Source organism: Mytilus galloprovincialis, chromosome 7 (genome assembly GCF_965363235.1).
Source record: "Mytilus galloprovincialis chromosome 7, xbMytGall1.hap1.1, whole genome shotgun sequence".
Lineage (NCBI taxonomy): Eukaryota > Metazoa > Mollusca > Bivalvia > Mytilida > Mytilidae > Mytilus > Mytilus galloprovincialis.
In genome coordinates, this window is record NC_134844.1 from 15796111 (window position 1) to 15817735 (window position 21625).

The following is a 21625-nucleotide window of genomic DNA, read 5'->3' on the forward strand; positions in this document are numbered from 1 at the left end:
TATATTTGACAATATTAGTTCGTTGAAGTTGCCAAATATTCTATAATTAGTGTATTATTCTCCCAAGTTTATTTGAAAAGGTATAATTCCTCTATACAAATGGCAAAATCTTTCATAAAATATCCAGTAAGTTGGATAATCGTTTACCAAATCATCCCAATACAGTTTGATTTATATATTCACTTTGCTATTCCGTTCTTGCACAGTGATATAGTTCATTTTGCGTCATCCCATATTCTAGCAAAGGGAGATTATCTAAGCATCACCGTTACATCAGTAATAGCTCTCGTACATAAAATAGTTAGCCCGAACTGTATGATCCTGTGTGAATCTGATCTTTATATTAAAAGTGCATAAATGGTTCACATATGGGTCTTATTTAAAAATTAAACAGTATCAAAACAATTAGTGCATTATAATATAACCAAATAGGCATGCAAAAAAGAATCAATAGGCAAAATATGCTTGTCTACCGTCTAATTCTAATTGCTAATATTTACTGTATTGTACATAGCTCAATTCCATTCCATTCCATTCCATTCCATTCCATTCCATTCAATTTTATTTATTTTTTAATTTTCAGCAGAAAACAGTATTTCTAACAATTAAATTGAATTAATTTGATATGACGTTGACACACGGTAATCACTCTCATGTTTTTATTTACATCGCTGTCAATCATCCGGTAAAGATGAATATTCATTACTACCCTCGGTAGTTAACGTCCCTCGATGGTTAACTTTAAGTGCCTACCTTATTTAAGACCGCCGAAAATCTCATTCGAAGCGGTTGGGAAGTAGACAGTGAGAAATGGTTCAATACTATGACCATCTCAGAATTCGACGTTTCAACCATTGAGATATGCGGAAGAAAAGCAATACCAGATGTACGAGATTCTAAACATCAATTCCTGAATTTTGTTAGTAACGAACTTATTATTAAGGGACCAAAACCATTGTCTTTATTGTGTAGAAAGGAAATAAGACAGCAGCTTGTATCAGTCTCAAGAGGGGCAGAGATTGAGACAAAGATCAACATACTTCCTATCCCGTCGAAGATGAAATCATTCCTTGCCTTGAGGGATTTTCTCCAAAATAAAGAAATAATTAAACTTGGAAACAATCACAGGTAAACGATACTCGTTTCTGAACGAGAGACTCATCAAAAGCAGTTATTCATATGTATCACGTGATATGTATACGCTCGTGTTATATTAAATTAACTCCGTAAAAGTCAATCGATCTTATTATTAGGGTTCAGTTAAAATACATCTATATTTTAAATATCAAAATTGCATGATAACAACATTAATTTGGTGCACCAGATTAGCATTTGTTATTTATGTCCCGTCTAACAGAGTTAAAATAAATTGACGATAGCAATAGACAATATCAATATTTAAAGAACAATTAGTTTACAAACAATTCGCAAAGGAACAAAAAAATACCAATATCGATGTCCCGGTAAAGACTTTTACTAGTAGTATAACGTTACACAATAGTTCCTTCGTTAGAACTTCAAATTTCATTTGATGCGCTATATGCACGACAAAATGTGTTTCCATCTTTCACTTAACTAGACACAATTAAAAAAAAATAAACAAAAATACCGAACTGTAAGGCAAATTAAGTATAACCCTTTATGGGTTGGGTACCCTAAATTTAAATAAAGGAAGAAAAGGGAATGATTATTGATTTAAACACGTCAATTTAATTCTAAATGTGTCCATTTTAGTTTCGTATTTGATTCTGTTTCAGGTTCGCTTTTGATAGTCAATATGCAAGTGCAAGTATGTATCCGTTCACAGTTGGAAGATTTTCTGGATACGGAGGTTATATGAATATTAATGGATACCAATAAACTAAAAATTTACTTTTTCTTTAAATGATTCTAGTTCTAAGTAACATTATCGAGACGTTCACGGATCTTCTAGCTGACAATTTGTCAACAAAATATGAAAATGAAACATAACATTGTTTGTCATGAATTATATTGTTTGCGATATTGATAAAAGATTATATTCTGTCAAATTATTATTTAGTTGATGTATCCTTATTTACTATATGACGTTGCGCACGATGTTGGTACAACTGAGTTTTACACGACGTTCCTCATAATAAGGCGACTTCGACGATTTCAAAGAACGTTTCAAGCGTTCAAGTTGATAATTAATGAGGTCAATTAATTGTTGTAAATTTGGTTATCGATTTCGGTTTGTCTGAAAATGCATAGTTTTACAAATAAAATTCAAAGTGGTCGTATACATATTTTTTTTAATGAATATTAATGTACAGGAGTTGTCAGTCTTTCTAGCATATCCAGAAATCAACGCCACTTTGCTTATTTGAATATTATACTAAAGAAATCGGATACGGGTCACGGAAATTACATTAAAATGATAGGGAATTTTGAAAAAAATATCTGTTTTAAATTTAATTTAAGTGATAGACAGGTTGCCGGGACAGAAAATGAATATACATAACAATATATACCATTTAAGGCCATAATTGATCATTTTTCTATTGGCAGCAGTTCGCATTCATGAATCATACATTAATTTCCAAATTTACATAGATTTATTTTTTAATATAAATTAGCTTTTGAATTTATATTCCCTTTATTTTTTGTATATTATCAAATATCCCTTTTGTGGCATTTCTTTCCGTTTCCGTTTCCTTCCTATATTTGATCATTTCCGGATGCTTTCTTTTTCACATAATCAATATATAACAGATTAAACATGTTCTCATTTCCGTATTTTTGTAGCATTATGCATATTCTTTGTTTGTTATAATTGCCAGCAATGGTTTTTCTCTTTTTTATTTATTATATATTGAACCAAAAAAATATACATGTTTTTGACGATTTAAAAATTGTAGATAGATAACGTTCCTTAAATTAAAACAAATACTAGTATGCTTTATAAAAGGTAAGCTCCCAATAATTTTTAAATCGATTTCCTTTGGTCAACATCTGAATTTAAACTTTAAATTAACTGTTCGTTTCTCATCCATAAGTTATATTATAACTGATATTTTTATTTTCACTCGAAATTAAAATTGAAACAAATATTTATGATATAAAATTAAAAACCCGAGCATGATAAGAATTACTTAAGGGTGTTCGCTTGTCATGTTTTTGGAATTGTTGTCAGATTTTCGAAATCCTCTGGTTTTATCCATTTAAATGCCTTAAAATATTTGCTCATTGACCCCTTTTTTTCTTTTTATAAATCTTTTACATGTATAATTAAAAGCCATTTGTAAAAGTATTATGAATCATATTTATTTTTTAATAGTTTTTGATAACTTTAACTTGTCAACAATAAAGTATAAAAATTCAAGAGAGAACATTTTCCCGCCAGAATTTCAATGGCATATATCTCGATAAAACTCACCTTGACCTCAATATTTTTTTGGGCATTTTTGATTCCTTAAATAGTACCCTATCAATATATATATATGCTAGTGTTATGGAAAGCTCTTTATTTTGAAACTGAGTACAGGGGTCGGATCCAGGACCTCGATGTCTGGGGGGGGGGGGGCACCATGAACCATTTTTTTTTTATATATATATATATATATATACATATGCGAGTGTGAGTGGGTGGTAAGTTTGTTTTGTTTGTTTGTTTGTTTTTTGTTGTTGTGTTGTTTTGGTTTTTTTTGGGGGGAGGGGGGGTCAGATCATCGTTTCTGTATTTCAATATGTTTAAAGTTTTTTTACTTTTCCACTTTACTGCCAATTGATCTTTATTATATTCGACCTAAACATGCATCAAATATTTGCCACTGGACGTTTAACAACCATGCAACAATCAAACAATATTTTCTTTATATATCATCACCTCTATATTCTTTTATTTATATTTTTTGGCCTCGATTCCAGACTTACTTTTTTGCACATTATTCTAATATCTTCAAAACACCTTCATATCTTCATAAATGGTGACCTTTTGCATAGCCTCATACATGTACATGGTAATTAAAACAAGAACAATAAAAACAGATATAACTGCATGCTTCGGCTTTTAGAGAAATGTATAAGTCCTAGATTCTGTTACAAACTAAATTTTAACGAAAATCAAATAGAATTTTATTAATGATTATTTAATAGGAAATGTCAATTTTTTCCTGGACGGGGGAAAGCATTAGGCGAAAGGGGAGGGGGAGTAAAAGATTTCCCTTGAAAATAATGACATTCCGTTTAAAAAACATATCTTCTAAGTTATCAAAAAATAAATAGTTTAATTTGTTGCTGAATAAATTCAAAAAAAGAAAGTTTGGGAAAAAACGTACATTTACAGGAAATGTTTGTACCTATTCTTCAAATACACAGATCAGAAGTTTCACCTGGTAATCGATCTTAATTGGTATTCATTGTATTATAAACCAATACAAATTTGTACTATTCCAATCAACATGTAAATGTATTTTACATAAAAGCTTTTGCATAGAGACATTACACACAGGTGTCAATATTTACACACCCACCGATAAGTTGTCATAAATCACACATGGTGACGCTGGTATTAATTAACGGAAAATTTCCGCACCAGATAAGAAGTTTCAGTAGCAATAACATTATGTTAGAAAATAAATTGTTGACCTGAACTGGGGGGGGGGGGGCATGCCCCCCCCCCCGGTAATTCCGCCACTGGAGTAGCGAACTTCCTTAAGGTTGTTATATATATGAAAGTTTTTAGCGACCTTGACTGGCTATACAGCCCTTGCACGGTCGGTTAAGGTTGTTCAGGGGTATACCGCCATCTTGAATTGTACAATCACAGTAAACAATCGGTCTTGTTCTTTGTCCAAATCTGCAAATTTGGAGACAGATTTGCAATTTATTGGTTACACTGTTTATATATATAAAGAAAACTTAGTTATTCATTGCATTATCGAAAATGTGTAAACAAATACCAAATAGTAGTGCTTATATAACTATTTTTTCTAATAAGCCATTTGAAGGGAGATAACTCTTTTGGTACAAAATTTATAATGGACATATAGGGAAGTTTTCATTTTTTACTTGTAGCAAGAAAGCAAATCCGGTCACACTATTTTTTCTTTTTATTGTCTTTAAATATATTATAAAACTTATCTTCTCATATTTTATTTCCAAATTCTGTCTCATAGATTTCTTTGTATGCACTAAAAAGGGTTTTTCATGAACATTCTAAGCAAATTTGGCAATTTTGAACGACTCGTACTTAAAACATACGACAATTAAATCCTTGATAAAGATTATTTGAAACAGTTTAAAAGAATTTGAAAGTTTTTAACAACTTATGTGACAGATTGATGTAGATTTGATGAATACATTTTCTATGGCTAAAAAAGCGTCTGCTTTTCCCAAATGTCGACGTCAAAAGGAGGAATATGGGTAAATCATTCCCTTGCGAAGATTGATATCAAACTAAAAAACAAATCCCATTAACTGACGAAGAAGTATAACCGACTAACATGAGAACAACCAATGTCTAATTTTAAAACTAAGCTTTATAAATCCTTTCACATCAGTATGAAGTTGTCTAATTAGGATAGAAACAATTTTTGTATTGTGCTACTGTACCTTAAAAATAATTTCAAATCAAATTCACCTAAATTTTACTTTTAGATAAACTTGCTTTACGATTATAGAGAATATTATTAGTTACATAGTGTGTTAGTGACCTAATATGATATATACAGGGTCAGTAAATTCCATATGGGATGAGAGCGAAGCATAATATCATATTAGGTCACTAGCACACTATGTAACGAATTTATCTTACCGGCTATCTTTATTTGTGGAATTTAGACTAAAGTTGTCTTATTTGCTATCATAACACTTCTTCTTATTTCTGTATAAAAAAGTGTTCAAGTGTGGAATTTTAAGAACCTTCTTCAATTGGTCTGCACTAAAAATAACTAATGTAAACGACAAATATCTATTATCAACAACCTTGATATAACAATATTAAACAGATCTTTCAATACTTTTTAATAATCAAACAATGCCTAAGTTGTAAATACTACTAACCGTGTATTGAAATAAGCCCCGCCTCCCTACTAACCTAATATTGAATATACACGGTCTCCACGAGGTCGCTATTAACCAATCAGATTCCTATAAATGTATAGGAGGTAAGATAAATGTTAAATACTATCTAAATGTAGATTTCCATAATACCAACAGGCAAACTTTAGTCTTTGGGGACTGCAGAACATCAACTGCATAAAATGGTTGAAAATTATCATATTATCAAAGATGCATATATAATTTAGGATAGATATGGTTAAACTGGAGGCAAATAACTTAGGGACATACACATTAAAAAAATTGCTCAACCATATTTTTTTCATTTCAAAATTTCTCAAATATATCACAATATACTTTTTTTCAAAACAAATGTTTAGAGCAAAAACTACGTATTCATTTGCTGTACAATTAATATGTGGCACAACAGGTTTCGGTTTCTACCTACCGATTACCAAAACATAGTAGCAGATGCAATGCATCCTTCAAGATATTGTATAGAAGATTATATTACAGCTTTTTGAGACATAGAAAATGGCAGCCACTTCATGAACAAACAAAAAACTGAGATACAAATGTTTGACATATTCAGGAAAGATGATTCATAGGAAATCCGATAAACCCTTAACCAACTCTCAACTGGAACAATGCTATTTAAAGACTTAAAGAACAGTATTTGACAAATGAAATTTCAATAAGTTATTTTCTTTACCAATGTTATAATTAAGGTTTGAAAAGTAAAGTTTAAACCAGGCAGGCAATTAGACAGGGTTAGATAACAAACAAACTGACATTTGCTGCCTTTCTGCAAAGCACGCACCATTAAGGAGTATTATTGATTCATTGATTGAATGTTTTTCTTTACGATCAGTGACAACTATTCCATGTGTAACAAGTAAAGAATTAAATTAGAAATTTTTGAGTTATCTCTCTTTGTATGGAGTTCAGTAAATGAAGTGACATTTTGAAATTAAATAAAATTGGAAAAAAAAGACAATTTTTATATTAGCATTTATATATTTTATCATATCATATTTATGATATCGTTTGATTAATTTGTCCAATTATTATTAAAATATATTTCAAAATATTCTTTACTTCATTCTAGTAATTGGTGTACAGGTAAAAACTGTTCACTGCATTGTATGTTTTTACTATTGATAAATAATTGATCGACAGGTGTAGTTGTGTCTCAGTTTTGTGAACAAGAATATTTGAAGATTTGAAAAAGATCAATGTGATTTTCCAGCCCAACTAGAGGATGATATTTTGCAGTGAAATTGTCTACCATTTCCTTATTTAGGCGTCGCCAATTAATATGATTATTTTTCATATATGTTTATTATGAATATATGCATATGAATATACAATAAATTCATGAACCTGATTTTGTGCTTTCGTATGCCAGTTTTATCGTTTTCAAAGGTTACGCATGCATATTTCGGAATGAAAGGGTGAGGAATTTAAAACACCATCGGAAAATTAAGTTCTCTATGAACATAATCAGCTCGCTGCGTGGACGCTCTTTTACATCGCGATGACCGTGAGGGCATTCCGATGTATTGTTGCCACAGAGATTTGACTTTCGTTTTTGACTAGTAACCGATCGTATAAATACGCGAACATTTCTTAGTGCAATATAACAATCCGTATCGCTTGTTATAAATTCATTTCTTCAATGAATACTCAAAAATATGTTTAGAAAACAAATAAATAAGATGTAAATGTCTGTTGACGTTTATTTGGTATTTTTATTGACGTAATCGTTCTTGTACCATCATAGCTGTCGGTACCGTTAAAGCTTTAGAAGTGTGCTAGTTCATATTGCACTTTACAAAAGATTCAGCACCCAAATGACGTTTTTGGAGGACTGGAAAGCATTTATTTATAAGGGGAAATTTAAAAGATTTATAGATGGTGCATGAGTTCGAATGAGACACTTTTCCATCAAAGTAATAATTTATTTCAAGTAAACCATTATAGATCAAAATTGGGCCTTAAATACGAAGCCTTGGCTCACAGCGAACACCACGCTATATAGGAACCAAAAAATTACTAGTGTTAAACCATTCAAACAGGAAAACCAACGGTCTATAAAACTAGAGGCTCTAAAGAGCCTGTGTTGCTCACCTGTTTTAACTGATGCTTTGGAAATCATGTAAAATAAGGTTAAAATCATAATTTATAGTATAAGATATCATTAGATACTATAATAATATCCAAGATAATAGCAAAAAACTGCAAAATTTCCATAAAATTACTTAGTCAAGGACAGCAACCCCACAACTGGTTGTCGGATTTGTCTGAAAATTTCAGGGCAGATATATCTAAATCTGATGAACATTTTTGCCAGCAGTCAGATTTGCTCTTAATGCTTCAGTTTCGGAGATATTAATAAAAAAAAAATGCATTTTACCCTATGTACTATTTTTAGCCATGTCTGCCATCTTGGTTCGCGGGCAGGGTCATCCGACACATTTTTTAAACTAGATACTCTTATGATGATCGTGGACAAGTTTGGTTACATTTTGTCTTAATAGTTTCAGAGGGGAAGATTTTTGTAAAAGAAAAATTGGTAAAATTGACTAGAAAGGGCAATAACTCCTTAAGGGGGTCAATTGACTATTTTGATCATGTTTGACTTAGGCCGTGTTCACATTGACCTAAACTCGGTGTTGTGTTAGTGTAACTCACACATAAACTACAGATGATTACGTTCCCATTTATTAAACTCAATTTTTACATGTAGTTTAAATCATGTTTTGTCTACATGCAGTCGATAGTCGATGTAGGCCTTGTGTAGGTTAAGTGTACACAAAACTAGGCATTCAAAACTTTAATTTCCCATGTATATTTAAAAAAACAAATGACTTTTATATAAATTTGACACTTATAACTCTTATTCATAAAGTTCTTTACAGAAATATTTGTCTAAACTTGATATATTTATTTGTTATAAAAACACTTTATGTAGCCTTATAAACACCTTAGAACACATAATTCATTTTAAAAGGTCTTCCTGGATCGACTTGACGTACACACGGACAGAAATATTTGCCACTGGTCTTTACTCAAACAACGATTCACTCATTAATGCATTACTGAAAAAGGGTGAGATTAATTGTATGTTTGTGTAGTATCTCAGATCCGTTAAAATACAATTAAAAATTTAAAAAAAACATTACCCCCACTTCAAAATACCCCTTGGAGAAAAAATACCATTTGAAACAAACAGAAAAGATAGAAATGTAGTCATCCTTAACATCGCAATTTTTTTTCTTTGTCTGTAAGCACGCTGATGCAGCCTACGTTTTTAATGCGTAATCGAGACCTCTTTAAACTACTGCAAATCATCCAAATGACTTTCTTAAGGGCATACGATACAGTTTTGATCCCGTATTTACAGTTTGATGAAAATTTCCATATAAGCTAATTTTTGCCTGATTAAATCAAATATGTTATAAAAAATATACCTTCATGTGCTACTTTTTGAGTTAAATGAGGTCGAAATTTTGTATATTTGCTCAAAATTCGGATTTGTGGCCGTATTTTTTCCTTTCGAAAGACAGACATAACTTTTTTTGTTTTAAAAGATAAACAAAAAATGTTTTTTTGTTAAATAATTTGTAATTTCTGTATTTTATAAGTATCCTAAAATTTATGCATTTTTTATTCAGAAATAACTCATATTTATCAAATGGTCATGAATTGAGAAAAAAACGTCATTTTTGGCTGTATATTTATCCAAATTAAAAAAATTGCACTATTTACAGTTTTATAAAATTTTGTCCACATAATCTCTTTGCAAAATGAAACAAAATGTCGTTTTAAAAAATAGGGGTCCATGCACTCGTTTTCAAATTAAATCAGTTTGAATGATAAAAATCAGTCGAAAAATGCATCTTTTCCCGATATGTCACAGTTTGACGTCGCGAAAATAACATTTTACGTTAGCAACGTCATTACCTCCCCTGTAACTGTATCGTATGCCCTTAACAATCACTTTACTTTAAACAAAAAAATGCGGGTGGGGGTCTGAGTCAGATTTTTTTTTAGCGCGAAAGTTTATATTTAGTTTTTTTTTCGATGGTACCAACCAATTTAATATTTAACACTATAATTTATGGGGAAACTTTGGATTCAGAATATTTGTTGATTCTAATCATCTGTATGACCCGATTTTTTTTATATCAAATTGTGGAAAAATCCATCCCCCTTTTTTTTTTTTAAAGTCAAATGATCGTTCCCTTACTGCTAGAAAAGCTGTTAGAAAATTTGGTTCTACGTAATGAACATTTAAATGACATATAGTTTACAAGTGTGAACAAATCTTATGTACAGGTAGCTAAACAAGGTGTATAGATGTGAACAAATTTAATGTGAAACTAGTGTACATCACATTAAACCAAATGTAAACATGTTTACTGTACACGGAGTTTGGTGTGAACACGGCCTTATTTGTAGATCATACTTTGCTGAACATTATTGCTGTTCACAGTTTACCTCTATCTATAATTATATTCAAGATAATAACCAAAACGGCAAACATTCCTTAAAATTACCAATTTAGGGGCAGCACCAACCCAACAACGGGTTCTCCGATTCATCTGAAAATGTCAGAGCAGATAGATATTGATCTGATTAACAATTTTACCCCATGTCAGATTTGCTCTAAATGCTTTGGTTTCAGAGATCTATATAAGCCAAAATCTACATTTTATCCCTATGTTCTATTTTTATCCATGGCGGCCAGCTTGGTTTGTTGGCCGGGTCACCGGACACATTTTTTAAACTAGATACCCCAATGATGATTGTGGCCAAGTTTGGTTTAATTTGGCCCAGTAGTTTCAGAGGAGAAGATTTTTGTAAAAGTTAACGACGACGACGACGGACGACGGACGCAAAGTGATGAGAAAAGCTCACTTGGCCCTTTAGCTAAAAAGGAGATTCAAAAGTACAGGTCAGATTTTGTCGAATCAATCTGAACGAGGACAGTATGATTCATCCTTGTCACAAGTTAGTTTCATTGTTATCAATAAAGAAAGTCTTCCATGCGTGCGTTGCGAGCATATCAGATATATATTATTTCGGTGCGTGCATTATAAAATTTGCTAAATGTTATATATGTGAACAATAATTTTGATACTTAGCTATTTGATTACGACATTGTTTATTAACCCCTATCGCTACTGACATTTTCAAATGTTGAAAATGGTGGATTAAACCTGGTTTTACAGCGCTAAACCTCTCACGTGTATGACAGTCTCATCAAATTCTGTCATATTTACAGCGATGCGTCAAAAGAACAGACATAATAGGTAAAATTGTCAAAATATGGGTACAGCAGTCAAATATTAATACTAATAAGTACTAAGATTGATATAATAAAAACAACGCTATGATATTTTAAAAGTATCGCATTGATATTAGAACTAATAGCATTTGTATATTTATGTATATAAGAAAAACACAGCACTTCAAATTTTACACGGACATAAACGTTTGCTTCTAACTAACTTCTGAATGTATATTTAGACTCAATTGTTGTTCATATTTGAACAATAAGTTTTAAAGGTAGTATTTTCTTAATTTTTCGTTGCCGAAAACAACATTTTCCGCATGGAATGTATGCATATTTACAATTGATATTAGACAATATCGCTATGTGATATAAGAAAAGTTTTTATCGATTCGCTTCTTCTATAGACTGATAGTCAATGTCAGTCACAATTAGGACTTTAAATCCAATGCCGCCTATAGAAAGACCTCCATGCGTTCTACAATTAAGGATAAAGTAAAATCACAAAAGTACTGAACTCAGAGGAAAATCCAATCGGAAAGTCCATAATCACATGGCAAAATCAAATGACAAAACACATCAAAAACGAATGGACAAGAACTGTCATATTCCTGACTTGGTGCAGGCATTTTCAAAGTATTGTAACAATTCTTTAATGGCTGTAAAGTTAGTCTGGTACAAGGTTAAATGTTTGTTCGTATTCAATATACATCGATTTACCAACGGGAAAAGTCTTTGATATCCTGTTTTCCTTCTCAATATTTTTTTCTATGTTAATAATAAATACATTTTCTGTTTGACAAGATTTTTGATTTTCGTTGTATCTGAAGATGTTCAATTTATAGTCTGAGGCTACTCAGTTGGTATCTTCAAAGTTCGGGACATCAGCATTTGTACATTTAAATTTGTTTGGAATATTTATTGTACCATTTGAATATTCATTGTGATTTGGAGCCGTATTGGATTAGATTGTTTGAATGAATGTTTTTTTTTTCTTTTAAGTAATGATACTTTTTTGTCTATTTCGATATTACCCATGTGGATAGGCAATCGCACTGTGACAATCAAGGGTGGATCCAGTCGTTTTCAAAAGGGGGGTCTCAAACCCATGATAAAAGGGGGGTTTCAACCATATGTTCCCATTCAAATGCATTGATCTGCCGTAAAAAAAAGGGGGTTTCCAACCCCCGGACCCCCCCCCCCCCCTGGATCCGCCACTGGACCTATATTAGAATCTAATAGATCGGTAGACGATTTACAACCGCATTGAAATTCCACCATTGCATCATCACTTCAAATAGAACTAGTTGGTTAAACCATGTGATTGAAATCAATAGACTGAACATTTTCGAAATGATAACTTCATTTAAGCGTTAATTTTGTTACAGATACGAAATTTTAGTGATATTGATCCTCAAACATTAAGCCGGTCATGAACTAAGTTTGTGAATTATGTTTGCGGTTTTCTTGACATGCATTGTGATGTGTCATCGTATTCATTTTATATTAGAAAACTATAGCAGTTATATTAGAAAAGAATCGCATTCATAAATTTTTGATATTAAAAACACATCGCTATGATATAAGACAAACATCGCATTGATATAATAAAATATAGCGGTATCATTGACTTATAGGTGATTTTGGCTAAGAAAACAATTGAATTCATTCCACTGAATTTGCTACATGATATTTATTGAATGTGTACATCTACAAATGATAAATCGTGCATTTATGTTTCATTTATTCAACAGTTCAATTTTCTCGTTTAAATACACCTTGCTTGTTATTACATGATACAATAATTCATGGAAATTATTTAGCAGACGTCTGTCGTGTTAAATGTCACCCTTTTTTAAGAAAAGAGTCATTACTTTATACCGAGAAATCAGCCTTTCTTCGTACAAATGCTAACATTCGTCTGAAATTTCCCACAATGAAACTCGTTGATATAAGACAATATCGCTCGTTGATATAAGAAAAAGTTTATATCGATTCGCTTCTTCCATAGACTGACTATGGATATATACATTTTGTGAATAATTTAGGAGTTAGAGAACAGGCTGGTTGCATTAGAAACAAATTGTCCTGGTGGAGTTACATATATTTCTAGCAGACTATTATCTTGCAAGTAAGAATGTTTAAAAATCAACATATAGCCCCACGACATTTACCAAGGAGGAAATCTGGGATATTTGTAATCAGTTCATTTGGAATATAAACCAAATATAAAGAACTGGAACTTCCTTCTCTGTATTTGATACGCAAATTACATTAGTGTCCTTACAAACAACGGTATATTGCTGGGTCTTCCAAGTGTTCAACGTACAAAATGTAGTATCAATCCTTTTCGTGTAAGAACATACTCAAGAGACTGTAAATGAAAAGGATGCGAATAAAATAAATTCCAAATGTATGTAAAAGTACTCACAATATAAAACTCTTTCATCTTGAAATAATTTTAAAACATGTAACCTTTTCTACATTTTACCCTGATCTAACTTAAAAGATTGATTGACAACATGTATGTTACGCTAAATTTGGAGCAATCTAATTAAAATATTGATCTCTGATTACGTTATACTACATATGAGTATAACGTAATCAGAGATCAATATTTTAATTAGATTGAATTTGGATTACTTAGTTTTCAACAAACAATCGGCATTCCGATGGAAACCAACTGTGCTCCTCGCCTTTACACTAACACATCTATCTAATCAACATTGAAATAAAATTAACCACATATATAGCTAGGTCTTCCTCTTATCTAGAAATTGATTATGACTGTCGATTGAGAAAAGCTCTTTACGACAAAAAAATATTACTTCCGCTTCCCAGTTGGGAACTTTCTATGTAAAATAAACTTCCAGTAGCGCTTCCATATTGGGAGATAAATCTCCAAGTTAATACGATATGCCAGGGCTTGTATTGTCCACCATGATTTTCTTGATAGATGGTTACTGCTAAAAACGAAGCTATTAAACCAAGAATTGATAGTTGTGAGGTTTAAATTTACAAACGCCATCACTAGTTGCTTGACCTTTATGGAATGTCTGTTTAATAGATAACGAAGGATATGTTCTCATCGTCGAAACCAGAATCCCACATTTTTCCGAAAGCCAACCATCGATTAGACTTATCACCATGTTTTACTCACATGATAAATACGACGGACACATATAGAGCAGGATATGTCTAACGGTCGATTTTTGGATGCAATCTCAAATATCTACTGTAATGCACTTTAATGAATAAATACGAATTACAACTAAATACTTACTTTTGTTATATAGTTTACATCACAGTGTATGTAAAGTGCGGATCCTAAAATATCATTTTTACTGTATATGCCATAAATGTCTAATGTAGAATGATAAATAAACAGACGAACTTTTTTTTACTTTCGAAGAAAATGAAGAAAATTAGTTAAAATGTATATGTTCAGAAATACATAATACTAATAAAACAAAGTAAGAGATGCGAGCGGGGTTTTATCGCGCCTAAAGCCATCCAGCTTTGAAATATATACCAAAATAGGTGAATATTTATGACATTTCACGAACAGATCGTGCAGGTGCTTTATAACTAACAGGTAAGATGTTGTTGCAGTACAAAATATTCATTTTAATACAATTAATAAATTTGTATAACGTAGAATATGTTTTGTCATTCAGTTTCTTCATATTTAACTAAATTCCATTATGATGATTTCGTAATACTAGTCATGTTTACTGTCGAATAATGATACTATTCTTTCATTTTTACTGTGGAGCGAATCATTAGTACTGTATATGCGGTGCATTTTCACTGTATAATTTTTTATTTATTTTTTTATCTATTACAGCTCATTTCTTTAAGCATGTAGAGCAAGACTTTAGTTGACTTGCTTGTTTTTCTTTTATTGGATAATCGTTATGATAACACCCAATTTAATTCAGTCAAATATTAAAAATACAGGTTAAACTATCATATGCCTAATCATGTTGTTTAAAAATGTCAATCTTATTTACAAAGTTTGTATAAACAATTAAACAAACAAAGCAAGCAAGCCAACCATAGTTTTGCTTTGCATGCATTATGAAATTAGCTGAAAGGCCTTAATTTAGCCGACTTGCTCAAACAATAGATAAAGTAAGAGAAAGATTTGATAAAATTTAACTTACGGAGGAAAGTTTGGTTTTAAAACACTCTAATAAATTCAGTAGAAATAACATTTATTTCAAATGTATTCCATTTAGTTTCTTATAAAGCGTATAGGGATCTTTATCCTTATTTTTTTTATCCATTTCCATGACACTTCACCACTAATTACGTACATCTTGATGTAATGTCACCGGCGCTCCATATGTACTTTTTTGGATTTATCTCCCTTTGTTATGGAATCCGTTCCATGTCACTGCACAGGAGTTTGAAATCCTATCAATAAGGGGGTAAAAATATACCAAAGTCGACTATCACAGTAGAGCTTCTCTCGAAGAGAGAAGCGACAGGAATGCAACGCATTTTCCTACTTTTTTTTAAAACGGACGTTTTGGGTCGGAATAAACACTATCCGTCAATTACAAAACATATTTTTACTTCAATTTACCTTTTAAACTTCTTTGCAGGTCACTTATTATTCATTTACAGCTTATTTTGTCGTCCAGACAGGACTCCAGATTTTCTGTGACTCCATGACAGGAAGTCCTAATACAATGAGGATCGCACTGAATATATGCAAATGAGGTATTCTTATTAATTAAACAAACAGCCGAAATAAATTATACAGATTTATTAGACACTTGCTAGTAATTTATCCTAAATTATTATGATGGTAAACTATTTATAAACCCGGTCCTTTTATTAATTTTGATTGTTATATTTGTCAAGGGAAATAACTCATCTAAATAAAAGGTTTAAAAAGGCGGGAAATTTATACTACTCTTTCTCAATGAAGGGATCATTTATATGTTGAAAGTATTTGTAGAAATGGGGAGTATGAATTAAATTGTTATTAATGAGAAAACATAGATACATTTAAAATACAAATAAATAAGCACAGAAATTAAATATTGAAAAAATTATGAAAAAGAACCTTTGATTTATGTTTCTAGAAAAAACAAATATATAATATTAAAAGATGGTGCAATGATAAGCAATCGTTTTGGTTATTTCATTGGCTCATAAAGTCTAATAAAATATGTCTGTTAACTCTTAAAACAAGATTTCAAGGTTTTATAGGCATATATACTTTGATTCTACTTTCTCATTTTTATGCCAAAAGAGTTATGATGAATCGCTTATATATGTATTTTCACCTTACATAAAATTGAGAATGAAAATGGGGAATTTGCTTTTTATGGATAAATTTAGAATTCAGAAGAAAAAAAAAAACGTGGACAAATTGCAGAAGTTATTCGTTTCAATCTTATAGAAAAAGTATATAAAATTGATTTTGTACATCGGAAATATGTTGAAGAGCAGACAATAGCCGAAGTCCACAAAGGTGTCTTCAAATTCCTGTACCAAGAGGTTGTCCTCAACTGGCTCCTAAATAAAAGTGTGTACTACTTCAGTGAAAATTAACGTAACTCTAGACTCCAACATATTAATCAGTGGCGGGTCCAGAAATTTTTATAAGATGGTGCCCACTGACAGCATAAGAGGGGTCCGCTCCAGTCATGCTTCAGTGATTCTTTGTACAAAGAACCAAATTTCCCTCACTAAATGGGAGGCCCCACCCCCCTGGGACCTCTATATCTGTCTCTGTAAATGATCAATAAAAAAAATATCAAGACAAACAAAGCCCAGAGGTTCCGAACTTTTAGGACAGGCGCAAAAATGCGATGGGATTAAACATGTGAGATCTTAACCCTCCCCTATATACCGGTAACTCTAGCCTATGTAGAATAAAGAAACGCATACGATGGAAAAATGACGTTCATCCTCAACTGTATCAGCTTTTTTATTTAAAAAAAAAGAAAAATATATATATACCAGCTGTATAATATAAACAGTAGTGCTAAGATCTTGCAATACGATACTTTTTTAATAACTGTCTCTTTCAATTCCTTATCTAATGGGTGAGCACTGATTCTTGAATTCGTATGAAGTGCCTTTCTTAAAATCAATGATATCTTAATATTGTTATTTTTGAAAGCAATCTTTAAATGATAAATAGAGTTGTCAGTGTTCATCGATCTGATGAGTTCAACCCTTTTCAACTATTTTTTTTTTATTAAAACTCATGATAGATACGAGGGGTAGAAAATGTTGGGACCGAAGAGGGCGGGTAGTGTTATCCAACTCTAATATATTTATTTATGTAGTTCATAGTAGTGAAACCTCACTCCCTAAATATGCCAAATGGGGAAACTGAATTAAGATGTATAGTGATAGATCAAGACACAGTGTTTATGATGATGAACTTTTCATCGTTAACTATACATAAATTTACTTCCGAAATTTCTTTGTCAATGGAAACTAAACTGGTCGGATTAAATGTGTGTGTGTATGTTTAATTTTTTTTCATCAATATTACTTTTTGTGAGGGATGTGGACATACCTTTTTTAGTAGAATATCTTTTATTATTTAGAATTTTCTGAATCTTCTCTACTGTTCAGTTGGTTTCTCACTCCGTTTTAAATAAATAACAAAAAAAGCTGTGCCATGGACGCATGATACGTCCGTCGCGTTTTCAAATATGAGAGTGTTGACCCTAAGACATTTAGGTTTAACAACTTTTGAGAATTGGACATCTAGCTCCTTATTTAATTCAATTAAGAATTGAATGCTTCTTTTTGTAAATTTATTGGGTGGTAAAAGCGTTGACCGAAGTACATTTTGTATGAAGCGCGGAAGCGCTTCATTCTGAAAATGTACGCACGGTCAACGCTTTTACAACCCTATATAGTTTCAAAAAGAAGCATTCAATACTTATAATTACATTTTTCAGCTAGGATCATGAAAACACGAATTTTATTCAGTTTTATTCAATTCACCTGTGCACTTTATTGTGGGACCTCGTGTCATCATACATGATAAATGTTATTGTCTGATGCAATTGTTTACGGAATAACATGTGATGTGCAGTTAGCCAATCAGAATAACGTATTATAATGAAACTTACATCTTATGTAATTATTTAGTAATAACAACTCGGCGAAGGCTTGTTTATTATTATATTGAAATTAAATAACTCGAGTTGATATCAAGCTATATCCATTATCACTCGTTATGAAATCTATAAATAATTTCTCAATGTCATATAAAAAAATGTATGAAAAACTAAAGGGAGGATACCTTAATCTATATAAACCAGTCACCGTAGTTTTATGAAAACTCCTCAAAGCACTTTAAGAAATATTTAAAAATCACCCCTTTTTAGTTCACCTGGACCAAAAGGGTCGGGTAAACTTTTCTCACTTGACGTCCGTCGTCGTCGTCCATTAAATTTTACAAAAATCTTCTTCTCTGAAACTACTTGACCATGTTCATTATAGACAGAAATAACTTCAAACAGCAAGAATGTAATATGTAAAATAAGATCCACAAACACTCCACCATCACCAAAACAGAGACTTTTGTAATGAATTCTATTTTTTTCTTCTTTAATGTTGAAGAATGTCCTTTGTTTTATATGCACTGCAGCACATAGACCAAGGTGAGCGACACAGGATATTTAGAGCTTCTAGTTTGTTTAATAAAACCCCATAAATTGAGGTTACATCTTTTTGGGGTTATTATCCGACATGCTGACAACGGACGGACGGACAGACAATAATATACTATAATCCATCCCGTATAAAAACTCCAGGGTTCACCACGAAAAATATTATAAACTGAGACAAATAAAGAACCATGAAATGAAGTTAAAATGATTCCCCTTCACTATGTTCTAACGACCATGTTTTATAAAGGACCCAATTCTTTGAATTTAATACTAGAAAGGTTATGATAGAACGGTTGCCGAAAAAAATGTGCATTAATTTAAAAAAAAGTTTAATATTTTATCAACGTGAGGTTTTGGTGATTTATTGGCAATATGGAACATTTTCATTCATTTAATTACGGTTATAAACTAAAAAAAAAAGGTCATTTTTAAAGTCAAGAATACCTTTTTAGCTCACCTTGCCCGAGGGGCCAAGAGAGTTTATCTCATCACTTGGCGTCGTCGTCGTTGTAAATTTTTTACATTTTAAACTTCTTGTAGAGAACCACTGAATGGAATGAAACAAAACATAGGGAATGTTCCTTATGAGGTGCTGACCAAGTGTTGTTACTTTGTAGCCGATCTAATTTTGCAAGATGGCCGCAAGCGGGGGACTTAGTTTAACATAGGACCCTATGGGGAATGCGTACACCTGACTTCTTTTAGAGCACCACTAAATGGAATGAAACCAAACATAGCATGAATGTTCCTTATGAGGTGCTGACCAAATGTTTTTACATTGTAACCTATCTATCATCCAAGATGGCTGCCAACGGGGAACTTAGTTTAACATAGGACCCTACGTAAAATACATACAAATTTCTTCTTTTAGAGAACCACTGAATTGAATGAAACAAAACATGTGTGTTCCTTGTTTGTTCCTTTCCCTTTGAGGTGCTGGCCAAGTGTTAATACTTTGAAGCCAATTTTAATTTTTTTTTATATATAATTTCAAAAACTCATTAGAAAAGTCAGGTGAGCGATACAGGCTCTTGAGAGCCTTTAGTTCTATATAATGACAGGCACAAATGCTTGGTTATGCTTGCATATTAACAATTTTAAAATATCTTTTGAAAGCTTGCTTTGACTTATCTCTGTAAAGTCTGTAATTGTGAAATAAAGATGGGCCCGTCTAGGAACCTTGAATACTTTTTTTACAAAAGTGCACACGCTGAAATGTCTCGCCTTCTTTACTTATCATTGATATCATGTTTATAGTTCTGAATATGGAGCTTTATACAACTTTCACTTAAACTAAACATTAACCAAGAAAACTAAACATTGACCAATGAACCATGAAAATGAGGTCAAGGTCAGATGAACAAATGCCAGGAAGGGATGTACAGCTAACAATTCTTCCTTACAACAAATATTGTCGACCTATTGCTTATAGTTAAAGAAAAACAGTCCAAAACACAAAAACTTAACACTAAGAAATGAACCGTGAAAATGAGATCAAGGTCAAATAAAGCCTGCGCGGTTGACATATAGATCATAAAATATTTTCATGCACCAAATTTAGTTGACTATTGCATATAGTATTAGAAAAAAAGACCAAAACTCAAAAACTTAACTTTGAACACTAAACCATGAAAATGAGGTCAAGATCAGATGCCATGTCAGCTAGACATGTACACCTTATAATCATCCCATACACCAAATATTGTTGACCTATTGCATATAGTATTAGAAAAAAAAAACAAATACGCAAATACTTAACTTTGAACACTAAACCATGAAAATGAGGTCAAGGTCAGATGACATCTGCCAGCTAGACATGTACAACTTACAATCATGCCATACAACAAATATAGTAGACCTATTGCATACAGTATAAGAAAAACAGACCAAAACGCAAAAACAACTTAGCTATAACCACTGAACCATAACAATCAGGTCAAGGTCAGATAACAACTGCAAGTTGGACATGTCCACCTTACAGTCCTTCCATACACCTAATTTACAAGACCTATTTAGTCTAAGATGCATGGTTTTTTTATTAGTTGTTAGTGGCTTTGAACTAGCTGTCACATAACTGTGAGTACTCTAAGATTTGTTCATTGTGTCTTTTTTGTGTCGGGATGTATAAGTACCCGGCCACGTCCATTTGTATTTTTGTCCATCTGATGAGTTTAATAAGCCTTTTTCATCTGATTTTTATAGTTCGTTCTTGTGTTGTACTATTATACCACTTTCCCAGGTTAGGGGAGGGTTGGGGTCCCGCTATCATGTTTAACCCCGCCACATTATTTATGTATGTGCCTATCCCAATTTAGGAGCCTGTAAATTCAGTGGTTGTCGCTTGTTTATGTGTTACATATTTGTTTTTCGTTATTTTTTTTTTACATAAATAAGGCCGTTAGTTTTCTCGTTTTAATTGTTTTACATTGTCTACTAACTTGGGGCCTTTTATAGCTGACTATGCGGTATGGGCTTTGCTCACTGTTGAAGGCCGTACGGTGACCTATAGTTCTTAATATCTGTGTCATTTTGGTCTTTTGTGGATAGTTGTCTCATTGGCAATCATACCACATCTTCTTTTTAATAAACTACAGCTTATAGTATCTGAGATATGGACTTGACCACCAAAACTTAACCTTGTTCACTGATC

General features: G+C 31.9%; 1 protein-coding gene across 1 annotated transcript in view; it reads left to right on the forward strand.

Moving 5' to 3' along the window:
* LOC143082408 (uncharacterized) overlaps positions 1 to 2030 on the forward strand; it is a 76297-nt gene extending 74267 nt beyond the window's left edge. The window contains exons 21-22 of the mRNA XM_076258059.1: positions 755 to 1128; positions 1758 to 2030. Of these exons, the coding sequence (XP_076114174.1) occupies positions 755 to 1128; positions 1758 to 1860 (477 nt within the window). The 3' untranslated portion in view covers positions 1861 to 2030. The remainder of the gene's footprint in view (positions 1 to 754; positions 1129 to 1757) is intronic.
* The last annotated feature ends 19595 nt before the right edge of the window (positions 2031 to 21625 follow it).